This window comes from Rattus norvegicus, chromosome 2 (assembly GCF_036323735.1).
Source record: "Rattus norvegicus strain BN/NHsdMcwi chromosome 2, GRCr8, whole genome shotgun sequence".
NCBI classification, from domain to species: Eukaryota; Metazoa; Chordata; class Mammalia; order Rodentia; family Muridae; genus Rattus; species Rattus norvegicus.
In genome coordinates this window covers 162,148,765-162,161,836 of record NC_086020.1, presented here as the reverse complement: position 1 = coordinate 162,161,836, position 13,072 = coordinate 162,148,765, and the positions used below count along the sequence as shown (strand labels likewise).

The 13,072-nt window shown below is 36.4% G+C and overlaps 1 protein-coding gene across 14 annotated transcripts in view; it reads left to right on the top strand.

The window, feature by feature from the left end:
* Zbbx (zinc finger, B-box domain containing) overlaps window positions 1-13,072 on the top strand; it is a 111,287-nt gene that overhangs the window by 83,702 nt on the left and 14,513 nt on the right. For all 14 annotated transcript variants that reach the window (NM_001029922.2, XM_063282111.1, XM_063282109.1 and 11 more), the window contains 2 exons: window positions 6,433-6,583; window positions 9,599-9,721. In NM_001029922.2, the coding sequence (NP_001025093.2) occupies window positions 6,433-6,583; window positions 9,599-9,721 (274 nt within the window). The remainder of the gene's footprint in view (window positions 1-6,432; window positions 6,584-9,598; window positions 9,722-13,072) is intronic.

Here is a 13,072-nt window from a genome sequence, read left to right as displayed (position 1 = left end):
CCATTTTGTCTTAAGGACAGTGTCCTTTGCCTTACAAAAGCTTTGCAGTGTTATGAGGTCCCATTGTAAATTCTTGCTCTTAGAGAATTGGTATTTTGTTAATAAAATTTTTCCAGTCCCCATGGGTTCAAGTTTCTTCTTCACGTTTTCTTCTATTAGTTTGAGTGTATTTGGTTTTATGTGGAGGTCCTTGATCCACTTGGACTTAAAGTTTGTACAGGCAATAAGAATTGATCAATTTGCATTCTACATGCTGACCTCCAGTTGAATCAGTACTATTTGTTGAAAATGCTCTCTTTTTTTTCTGGATGGTTTTAGATCCTTTGTCTAATATCAAGTGGCCACAGGTGTGTGGGTTCTTTTCTGTGTTTCAATTCTATTCCATTGATCTACCTACCTGTCTCTGTATGAATACCACATAGGTTTTATCACTATTCCTCTCTAATACTGCTTGAGGATAAGGAATGGTGATTTCCCAAGAATTTCTTTTATAGTTGAGGACAGTTTTTGATATCCTGGGTTTATTGTTATTCTAAATGAATTTGCAAATTATTCTTTCTAACTCTATGAAAAAATGAATTGAAATTTTGATGGGGATTGCATCGAATCTGTAGATTGATTTTGGCAAAATGGCCATTTTTACTATAATAATCCTGCCAATCCATGAGCATGGGGGTTTTTTCCATCTTCTGAGATCTTAAATTTCTTTCTTCAGAGACTTGAAGCTCTTGTTATACAGATCTTTCATTTGCTTGGTTAGAGTCACATCAAGGCATTTTATGTTGTCTCTAACTATTGTGGAGATACCTTCACAATTACCCTAATTTGTTTCTCAGCCTGTTTATCCTTTGAGTAGAGGAAGGCTACTGATATGTTTGAGTTAATTTTATACCCTGACACTTTGCTGAAGTTGTTTTTCAGGTTAAGTAGTTCTATGGTGGGACTTTTGGGGTCACTTAAATATACTATGATATCATCTGCAAATAGTGATATTTTGACTTCTTTTCAAATATGCCTTTGATGTACTTTTGTTGTCTGATTGCTCTGGTTAGGACTTCGAGGACTATATTGAATAAGTAGGGAGAGAGTAGACAGCCTTATCTAGTCCCTGATTTTAGTGGGATTACTTCAATTTTCTCTCCATTTAGTTTGAGGTTGGCTACTGGTTTGCTGTGTATTGCTTTTATTATGTTTAGTTATGGGCCTTGAATTCCTGATTTTTCCAAGACTTTTAACATGAAGGGATGCTGAATTTTGTCAAATGCTTTCTCAGCATCTAAGGAGATGATCACGTGGGTTTTCTTTTAGTTTGTTTATACAGTGGATTACTTTGAATGATTTCCATATATTGAACCATCCCTGCATCCCTGGGATGAAGTCTACTTGATCATGATAGATGATCATTTTGATGTGTTCTTGGATTAGGTTTGCAAAAAATTTTGTTGAATATTTTTGTGCTGATATTTTAAGGGGATTCTGTCTGAAGTTCTCTCTGTTTGTTGGGTCTTTGTATGAGTTAGGTATGAGCATAATTGTAGCTTCATAGAAGGATTTGGGTAGTGTTCCTTTTGTTTCTATTTTGTTGAATAGTTTGGACAGTATTTGTATGAGGTCTTCTATGAATGTCTGATAGAATTCTGCATGAAGCCCATCTGGTCCAGGGCTTTTTTTTTTTTTTTTTGGTTTGGAGATGTTCAATAACTGCTTCTATTTCTTTAGGAGTTGTGGGACTGTTTAGATGGTTTATCTCATCCTGATTTAACTTTGGTACCTGGTATCTGTCTAGAAAATGTCCACTTCCTCCAGATTTTCCAGTTTTGTTGAATGTAGACTTTTGCACTAGGATTTTATGATTTTTAAACTTTTTTTCGGATTCTCTTATGTTTCCCTTTTTATTTCTGATTTTCTTAATTTGGATATACTCTCTGTGCACTCTGTTTAATCTGGCTAAGGGTTGATCTCTCTTGTTGATTTTCTCAAAGAACCAGCTCCTAGTTTTGTTAATTCCCTGTATAGTACTTTTTGTTTATACTTGGCTGATTTCAGCACTGAGTGTGATTAATTATGGCCATCTACTCCTCTTGTATGAATTTGTTTCTTTTTGTTCTGGAGCTTTTAGGTGTTTTGTCAAGCTGCTAATGTATGCTCTCTCCAGTTTCTTTTTGGAGGTATTCAGAGCTGAGTTTTCCTGTTAGGACTGCTTTCTTTTTTTTTTTTTTTTTTTTTTTTTGAGATTCATTGAGATTCATTCCTTTATCTTAGTTTTTAGAGGATGATCACACATAAACAGGAAACACATACATCCCATTGGATTAAAGACATTGCTCAGTCTAGGGTGCAGTCCTGTAGAGGGAATGGTTTGAAATTAGCTGGCTGGTGGTGCCTGCATTTCTTTTCTTTCTTTTTTTTTTTATTAACTTGAGTATTTCTTATATACATTTCGAGTGTTATTCCCTTTCCCGGTTTCCGGGCAAACATCCCCCTCCCCCCTCCCTTCCTTATGGGTGTTCCCCTCCCAACCCTCCCCCCATTGCCGCCCTCCCCCCACCAGTCTAGTTCACTGGGGGTTCAGTCTTAGCAGGACCAAGGGCTTCCCCTTCCACTGGTGCTCTTACTAGGATATTCATTGCTACCTATGAGGTCAGAGTCCAGGGTCAGTCCATGTATAGTCTTTAGGTAGTGGCTTAGTCCCTGGAAGCTCTGGTTGCTTGACATTGTTGTACATATGGGGTCTCGAGCCCCTTCAAGCTCTTCCAGTTCTTTCTCTGATTCCTTCAACAGGGGTCCTATTCTCAGTTCAGTGGTTTGCTGCTGGCATTCGCCTCTGTATTTGCTGTATTCTGGCTGTGTCTAGGACTGCTTTCTTTGTGTCCCATAAGTTTAGGTATGTTGTTCCTTCATTTTCATTAAATTCTAAGAAGTCTTTACTTTCTTAATTTCTTTCTTGACCAAGTTATCATTGAGTAGAACGTTGTTCAACTTCCATGTCTTTGTGGGTTTTCTGTCTTTTGATGTTATTGAAGACCAGCCTTAGTCTGTGCTGATCTGATAGGATGCATGGTATTATTTCAATATTCTTGTATCTATTGAGGCATATTTTGTAACTGATTATTTGATCAATTTTAGACAAGGTACCATGAGGTGCTGAGAAGAAGGTATATTCTTCTTTTAGGATGAAATGCTCTATAAATATCTGTTAAATCCATTTGGTTCATAACTTCTGTTACTTTCTCTATGTCCCTTTTTATTTTCTCTTTCCATGATCTGTCCATTGATGTGAGTTGGCTGTTGAAATCTTTCACTATTATTGTGTGAGGGTCAATGTGTGCTTGGAGCTTCAGTATGGTTGCTTTTATGAAAATAGGTGCCTTTGCATTTGGAGCATAGATATTCAGGATTGAGAGTTCATCATGATGGATTTTTCTATTGATTTATATGAAGTATCCTTCCTTATTTTTTGGTAAGTTTTGGTTGAAAGTTGATTTTTTTCAGTATTTGAATAGCTACTCCAGCTTGACTCTTGGGACTATTTGCTTAGAAAGTTTTTTTCCAGCCTTTTACTCTGAGGTAGTGTCTGTCTTTGTCACCTATGTGTGTTTCTCATATGCAGCAAAATGCTGGGTCTTCCTTATGTATCTAGTCTGTTAGTCTATGTCTTTTTTATTGGGTAATTGAGTGTGTTGATGTTAAGAGACATTATGCCATAGTGATTTTTCTGCCTGTTATTTTTGTTGTTAGATGTACAATTATATTTATATGGCTATCTTCTTTTGGGTTTGTTGAAAGATTACTTTCTTGCCTTTTCTAGAGTGAAGTTTCCCTACATTTGTTGGCGTTTTTTATTATCCTTTGTAGTCATGGATTTGTGGAAATATATTTTGTAAATTTGGTTTTGTCATGTGAATATCTTGGTTTCTCCATCCGTGTTAATTGGGAGTTTTGCTGGATATAGTAGCCTGGGCTGGCATTTGTGTTCTCTTAGATTCTGTATGATATCTACCCAGGATTTTCTGGCTTCATATTCTCTTGTGAGAAAACTGGTGTAATTCTGATAGGTCTGCCTTTATATGTTACTGGACATTTTTCCTTACTCCTTTTAATATTCTTTCTTCGCTTTGTGTCTTTGGTGTTTTGACCATTTTGTGACAGGAGTTCTGAAGGCTTCTTGTATGTTTATGGGTATCTCTTTCTTTAGGTTAGGCAAGTTTTCTTCTATAATTTTGATGTAGATATTTACTGGGCCCTTAAGTTGGGAGTCTTCGTTCTCTTCTATACCTAATATCCTTAGGTTTGATCTTCTTATTGTGTTCTGGATTTTCTGGATGCTTTCGGTTAGGACTTCTTTTTAAATTATTTTTTAAGGTTGTTTCAATGTTTTCTATGGTATCTTCTGCCCCTGATATTCTCTCTTCTATCTCTTCTGTTCTGTTGGTGATGCTTGCCTCTATGATTCCTGATCTCTTTCCTAGGTTTTCTATCTCCAGGGTTGTCTCTCTTTGTGCTTTATTTTTGGTTTCCATTTCCATTTTTAAATCCTGGATGGTTTTGTTCAATTCCTTCATCTGTTTGGTTGTGTTTTCCTATAATTCTTTAAGGGATTTTTGTGTTTCCTCTTTCCTTGTTTACCTGTGTTGTCATGTATTTTTTTAAGGGAGTTATTTATGTCCTTAAAGTCCTCTATTATCTTCATGAGATGTGATTTTAAATCCAAATCTTGCTTTTCCAGTGTATGTGGATATCCAGTATTTGCTTTGGTGGAAGAACTGGGATCTGATGATGCCAAGTAGTCTTGGTTTCTGTTGCTTAGGTTCCTGTGCTTTTCTCTCACCAACAAGGTTGTCTCTGGTGTTAGCTTGTCTTGCTTTCTCTGACAGTGCCCTGACCCTCCTGTAAGCCTGTGTGTCAGTGCTCCTGTTTACTTTCAGCTGGATCTGGCAAGAGAGAGATGCTCTTGTTTTATGTGTCCTGAAACCTCTGGTCATGTCACTTGGAGCAGAAGAGTTGGTCTTTCTTTGCTCTCAGGTTTGTCAGTGCTCCTGATGACTGGCTTTGAGTTCTGGGCACAGGCAGAAACTGGAAGTTTCTTGCAGCTGAGTGTTCCTATGTTCCTGTTTCCAGAGTCACCAGACAGGTTGTTCTCAGGACAGTAATGTGAGCAGAAGTGGTGTTCTCCCGTGAGATGTCAGGATTGTCCACACTTCTGAGAATCCATCTCTCTTCCCCTAATGCATTTTTTTATTAGTGATTATTGGGAGTGGGGTGGGGACAGTCCATTGTCAATGATGCCATCCTGGGCTTGTGGTCCTGAATTGTTTAAGAGAACAGGATTAGCAAGCCATAGGGAGCAAGCCAGTAAGGAGCACTCCCACCCCTACCCTGTGACCTCTGTATCAGCTTCTTTCTCTAGTTGAGGTCCTTTTCTGCTCTGCTTAAGTTCTTGTCTTGTCATCCTTGATGGTCAACCTTGATATGGAAGTGAAAGTTAAATCAATCCTTTCCTTCCTAAGTTGTTTCGGTCATGGTGTTTTTTCCCAAAAATAGAAACTGTAAGATACTATGTAACCCAGGCTACCCCTGAGCTCACAGAAATCCTCCTATTCTCTAAGTGCTCATATTTTGTTTTTATTTTTTAATCACAATCATAATCTGAATAGTGAGTTGGGTGTTGTAATATCTATTAATTCTAATGGGCACAGGGTAGATTTTCTAGGCTACTACTATATCAATGTCACAAGTTATTTCTCTTTGTTTTCCCTGTTTTTGGTATATTTGTTTTTGGCTGAGTATCTGCTTAATTTCAATTTCATCTATATGCATCATCACATCAGATTTCTCATTTCCCTTTTACTTCATCTTTGAAATTGTTTATAAACACATATAATAGTTCAGAGGCATATGTACTCATTTGAGGCCTTTCCTCATTTCAACATACTTCATGTGAAAATATATTAAGGCAGTGGCTCTAAAACTATGGGTTGTGACTCCTTTGGGAATCTAATGACCTTTTCACAAGGCTAGTACATTAGCTATCCTGCATATCAGATATACATTGTGATTCATAACAATAGCAAAATTAGTTGTGAAACAGCAATAAAAATATTTTTATGGTTTGGGTTCACCACAACATGAGGTCATAGCATTAGGATGAATGAAAAGGCACTGTTCTAAGGGAAGAAAATAAAGGAATGAGTACACCAGGAAAAACTTGTTTTTGACTTTCAATCTACTTGGATTAATAACAACTTTCAGTTTATAACTAGTTTTTGTATTAATCAGATATAAATACTGTATTATTTTTGTCTCCATATTACAGTGTAAAAGTTACTACAACAAAACTGGTGTCAAAGTTATAGTAAGTTGCTTAATGAATGAATGATTGCATGACCTTGTTTTAATGAGCTAGAACATAAAGTGTTAAATGTTATTTTCTAGTTACGAAAAGTAGCCCTCAGAAGAAAACCTGTAAATGAACGCTATCAAGGACCTAAGAAGTTCTTTCCTGCTGATAAAAATGAAAGACTAAATGCCCTCCCATCATCAAGCATAAAAGGCAGTCATTCATGTTCTGAGATAACATCCACAGGTAACTTAAGATCAGGAACCATGATCTTTGGGCTACTCTAAGCAAATAGTAACTCAATTATAAAATCTGCCACCATTTAAAATATCATTGGCATTTCTGCTCAGTGACTATGAATTTTACTTTGTTTATCTGAAAGTATTGAAATCATGTGAATTGACAAGTTTGAGGATATTACAAAGTAAGAAAATACTAATAATAATATTGAAAGGATCATGTGAAGAAGTTGAAAGCATTATTTATTTTGTATCACAAATAGTAAATTTCTTTGAATCTCTTCATAAGCTAAGAATTTTATGATAGTTTCTTAAAATTTGTCATAATAACAAATCATAAAATTACCCAGGTCTCCTAAATTTCTAATATTTATCTGTAATTTCAGTTTCTTTCCATGATTTTGATACCTTTTTTATTATGCTAAAAATAACTTAAATCTACTTTTTGGCTGCTGTTAAGTGTACAGCATAGTGGTACTATTTATTGTCATATTCTAATATAGCAAGAGTGCCATTCGTCTCTAGGACATATCTTGTTAGTTCAAAACTTTATTCTCATTAAACTCTTATCCTCTCTCTTTAGTGCCTGACTACTCGCATTCTTCTCTCTCCTTGTATTATTTTTCTTATTCTGGTTAACTCATTCATATAAGTAGACCAGCATATTTCACTTAGTAGTGTTCCAAGTTTATCATATGCATGAATCTATGGTTTTAAGATTAAAGTATAAGAATATAAGGCTACAATTTCTGAGTCACTGTATGTTCATCTTCTCTTTTTGCATGTGTCAAACTTTCAAAATTCTAGAGGACCCTGGGAAAATCACTGTTTTGTTTTTAAAGAAAATGATTTTTTTCTTTTTAAGGCTTACTATATGCCAATGTATTTATTTGTTATCACTGAATGTCATCACCCTAGCATGATTGATGATCTGCAATCCTTAAACCACAGTAGCTCTCCAATGATTCAGGCAGATCAGCAGTCCAGGAATGCTCTCTTGGCTACTTGACCTGTCAGTTTTCTCCAGAAGTATTTCTATAACCTTGGGAAGGAATGCTCAGGAATCTTGAAAATTCCAACTTTTCAAGAAATTTGAGATTTTTTTGTTTTATTTTCCTAATTTTTGTGAGCTTTCCCAGTCCTTTGTGGAGGGAATTCTCCAGTCAAGAAGAATTTCTGAATAGTACAAGGGATTATAGTACTGATATTATTACCTTTTACTTTTCATGTATGTAATTATTTATTTGATATTTATTTGTGCGTCTGTCTGTCTGTTGTGTGCACATACACATTCACATGCACACAGGTGCATGGAATATAGGCATGTGCAGATAGGTACCCATGTGAATATGAAAGGCGAGGTCAGCATTAGGTGATTTCTCTATACATTTCTCATCCTTTTTTTTATTTTGGAGCAAGTCTCTCATTGAATTTGGAGTTCATAGATTCGCTAGACTAGCTGACTCCTGATCCTCAGTGGTTATCCTGTCTCTGATGCACCTAGCTTTTTACAGAAGGACTAGTGATACAAATTCAGGACCTCAGCCTTTAGTAGCTTAGTAGCAGCCTTAAGCGTAACTTTCTTTAAATGATTTATATCATTCATCAGGTCCAGGACTTTTCATTGTAGGGAAATGTTTTCCCTGATTCAGTAGTTTTACAGTATATCGGAGTCTCTATTTCTTGAGTTTTGTTGTTTGGTTTGTAGAGCTAGGTATTGACTCTTCACATGTTTAAAAGCATTTTGGGGGTCTTTGCATGTCATTCAGTAGTAAATGCAAAGCCCTAAGATCTACCTCAGTAGCACAAACATAGAAATGTCTTTGTTCATAAATTATATCTTAATGTATTATGTCATATACTTTTAATGTAAGTTTTATATCTGTAAACATATGGGTATACTTTTGACATTTATAGTACTTTATTTTTATAATTAAGACATAGGAGATCAGTAGGCTTTATTTTACAATTGAGACTGCATTTTAGAATATAGCTCTTTTCTGTAAATGTTCCTTAATTCAGGTTAAAATTGTGTGAGTACATAGTAGAAATAACAAATGAATAATGAACTTATGTAATTTTTTCCAATAAGTTGAGGTATTATTTTTAAATTGTTTCTTCTTTAGCAATATCATATACATATTCTAAGGACTCTTACAGATTATCTATCTTATGTTCTTTTTACCCTTGTTGATCTTCCTTGTCTCAGAACAACAAAGAATCATGGCCAAAAGAAACTTGGGGAGGAAAATAATTATTTCATCTTACACTTTCATATCCCGGAAGGAAGTCAAGGCAGAAACCTCAAGGCAGGAAGTACAGCAGTAGTCATGGAAGAGCATTGCTTATTGGCTTGTTCCTCATGGCTTGTTGCTCTACTTTCTTATATAACTCAACACTATCAGCCCAGGTTGGCCACTATGCAACCCAGTTGGGCCTTCCCATATCAATTACTATTCAAGAAAATAGGCCAATCTCATGGAGGTCTTTTCTCAATTAAAAATACTTACTCCTAAGTGACTTTTGATTGTGTCAAGTTGACATAAAGATAAGTTGGAGACCTTTCTTCTTCATGAGTTTCTTTTCTAAGTTTGTATATTTTCATTGTGTTTTGTGACCCGACTGAGGTTCAATTCAGTGATAGTCAGAACTATCATTGTGAGTATGGGTTGGGTCTTATCCATTGAAGCCTTGTAGGATGATACAACTGAAAGATGAACCACATTATCCAGGTATAAATCAGTAGATTTCCAGGAAGGAGTAGGAATGCTCGAGTGCCTGTTCTATGTATAACTCACTGAAAATGTGTAAAGTCTTGTGAAATCCTAGTGCAGACAACTGCTGCTCTTGAGAGTCCATGATTGCAATGGGTGCATCATATGGATAAGAGCATTTCTAAGTCCTTCTTCATGTCTTCTGGCTGTAACATTCTCTCCATGTTCTCTTCTACTGTGTTCCCTGAATATTTATGGGAGTGGGACTTAACTTACTTCATACTTTTAATTGCATTATCATTTTTCAGTTTCAGAAGACAAGCTGTGGGTCCCTGTGAGCAGCTTAAGTGGGTGTGCTGGTAATACCGATGTCTTGAAGGATCAGCAGAGTGATGAAAATCCACTTCCTCATGTGCAACAGCAAAAGACAGGTAGAGTCAATGTGGAGGAGGAAGTGCCATGTTGCTGGCTCACTGCAGTTCATTGTTTGATTCTTACCAAGTTATTAGTCATCTGAAAATTGTGTGTAGTTATACTGTACTCTAAAAGATAAAGGAAGATAATCAAGTCACCAAATAAACTCATTACTTCTTTCAAAGATAAATTATACTCCTAGTTATTTATTTTCCATAGCAACATATTGGTGAATTATATAAAAAATGTAGCTCATATGCTATGTTTTGAGCAATCCTCAAAGAATATCTTTACATATTAGCTATGTTTTTGTGTTATATTTCATGTTCTTTTACTTGATTCTTCTTTTAACTGAAAATAGATTCTTCCCTCATACAATACACCTGACCACAGTTTCCGCTCCCTTTTTCCTCCAAGCTCCTTGCCCCTACCTCCTGTCTCTCCAGGATCCGCAACCCCTCTGTATCCTCTCAGAAAAGAACACACCTCCAAGATTCAACAACCAAACAGACAAAACAACATAAAATAAAACATGGCAAAAGCCCTCACACTGAGGCTGGACAAGGCATTCATACAGGGGGAAAATCTCAAAAACAGGCAAAAGAGTCAAGGACAGACCCACTCCTACTGTTAGGAGTTTCACAGAAATATCAAACTGACAGATACAACATATATGCAGAGGATCTGATGTAGACCCTTGCAGGTTCCATGTTTGATGCTTCAGACTCTGTTACCCAATATGTGCCTCACTTAGTTGATTTTGTGGGCCATGTTCTCCCGATGTCCTCCATCCCCTTTGACTCCTTATACCTCTATTTCTATTGGATTCCCCAAGGTCTGAGAGGAGGGATCCAATGGAGACTTAGAGATCTAATTATGGTGATTTGTACCCATTTGTGAAGTAACTGAACTATAATGAGATTTCATCTTAGAAGCAAGATCAATATCATTTAATCTTAAATCTAATGCTCTGTTTTCATGCTGGGAACTTTATTTTTTAAAGATTATGATTACATTTATGTCTCTGTGTTATGTGTACACAGATAAAACACTGTTGGGTATCTATCACAGATATTTACCTTATGCATTGTTAGTAGAATGGTCAGACTATTTCTCTTATTCCATCATATATGTTATAGTATATCTGCTTTTTTTCTGTGTCTCATATAAATGTAGGTAAAAGAATTAAGGCAACTAAACACTGGTATGTATAGCATGCTAACCCCATGTGAGGGTCTGGGGATGAAAGGATGCATAAGCACTTTCCTTATCTCAGGGAGACTGCAGTTTTTGAAGAATACTTGACAAAATGGGCCATTTGCTTTGGCTTAAAGCCTCTCTTCAAGACAGAAATTTAGTTACATGTGAGTTTCTTATATACATATGATTTATAAGTCTCTTTTGCCCTAAATTCTCTAAGTAAGTATTCTCTGCTAGCTTAGATATTTTCTATATAAACTTCTGTTTATTCACCATCAGACATAATATTTTTTGTATCAGACCATCCATTTATGATAAAATTTTTGGAGTTCAATAATTAGATACTTATCACATCAAATTTAAAAGAAACCTCATGTTTTCTGCTTCCTGCTTTCTGGTCAGGGAGAAGGAACTGTGTTTCAAGTCAGTGTTTGAAACTGTTGAAAATAAATTTAAGCACATGTGTAAGAACTCAGTTACAAAGACAAATCTTCCTAAGTAAATAGCCAGATGCTTTTACGTATCTATCTGGGGCAGATACATCACTGAGTAATTTACTATGAAAACCCTTTGTTGCAACACATGTCTGACACCAGCCATTGCCAGCTGACCCAGGAGTCCATCCAGACGTTGTCAGATGCCAATGTCCACAACAAATAAAAAACATGTTCTAATGGAAATCTGTTGATCTCCTCATTAGAAATGTTGATCTTTATAAGCAAAACACCTGATAATCTGCAGTTGTCAATCATTATCTGTGGTGTTGCTGTAGATTCTTCCAAAGTCTTATTTTGATAAGGCTGCTCAATATAAGAACCTACAAATTAAATTATAATACATCAGCTAAAATAGAGGCCTGTGTGTGCTACCTTTTTTGGAAGTAGAGATGTTAAAATAGATATGTCAGATATTAGAGATTATATGACATTTAGTTGAGCTTTTAAAAGGTAATACCAATGGCCAGTTAAGAGAGTTGGGAAATGAATCTGGCAGCAGAGTTAGTGGCCTGAAATAAAACTAAATGTTCTTGGCAGTGCAGCAGGTTACAGCAATTTTATACTCTGAACTGATGCCAGTCTACGTAGGAATGTTAATTTCTGAAAGGTCCTTAAATCTGTGGATGTAAAAATGATAGAATACACACATGTTTAGAGGCAAGTCTTTCTCATTCAACCTCCCTCAACATTTCCTGTGTTTCTATGTTTAACACTGTAGAACACCTTCAGCTGGACATCATCATACCAAGTTGATTTGCAGTAGCTAAGATCAAGTCATTTGTAAATGACTTTGAAAACTCAGTCCAAACTTAAGCCCTTCAACTTGCACTCCCCAGGTGAGCCCTGGCTAGCTCTCCAACTTTGGCTTGTGCTCCAATTTCATTTTTACTCTTTGTAAAGCTCTCGTAACTTTCTAACCAGTAGTACTGTTTATAATAAGCGAGTGAATTACTCAGATTTTCAGTCAGAAAATTATTTACCTATGTTATAACTTATGGGGCTTGTATTTTATATATTTGATTGTGAGCCTAGCCTTTAACGGCTGAGCCATCTCTCCAGCCCGGGCCTTGTATTTTAATGTGAGCAAAGATCATGACATTTAGTTTCCTGAAAGCATATCACAGCTAGCAGTGGAATGGAATGCACGCCCCCACCCCTCACTACCACCAAAAAAAAAAAAATCTTCCTTCTGATGAATGACTGTACCTGAAGTTCCTCCACACCTCTCCTCATGGCATCTTCTCCCATACTGTTCTCTCATTGTCTTCTCTTTGTTCTTAGACAGACAATACTCTTCTTACTTTTAGCTTAAGCAAATGCTTCCCCCTCTGATTCAGGATGCTTTGCAGAATTCCACTCTGTCCTCAGAATTCTTGAGTTTGTGCTGCTCGCTCAGTGTCCACTTCTCCATCGATATTGCCAGTACTGTTGCACACTTAGCTGAATAGGAGGGAGTGAAGCTTAGTTGGGTGTGAGTGGGTACAGTGCAGGATCTCGATCTGCATGAACACAGGCAATGAACACACTAAGGGGGAGTCCAGGGTCTCTGGGTTAAGGTTTGTGTGACTAGAATATGGGTGGTGGAAGATATTTCATCTACATACTAAGGCACTTTAGGTTCTGGATGAAAAACAAAGCAAAACAAAACCTCAAACAAACAAACAAAACTAT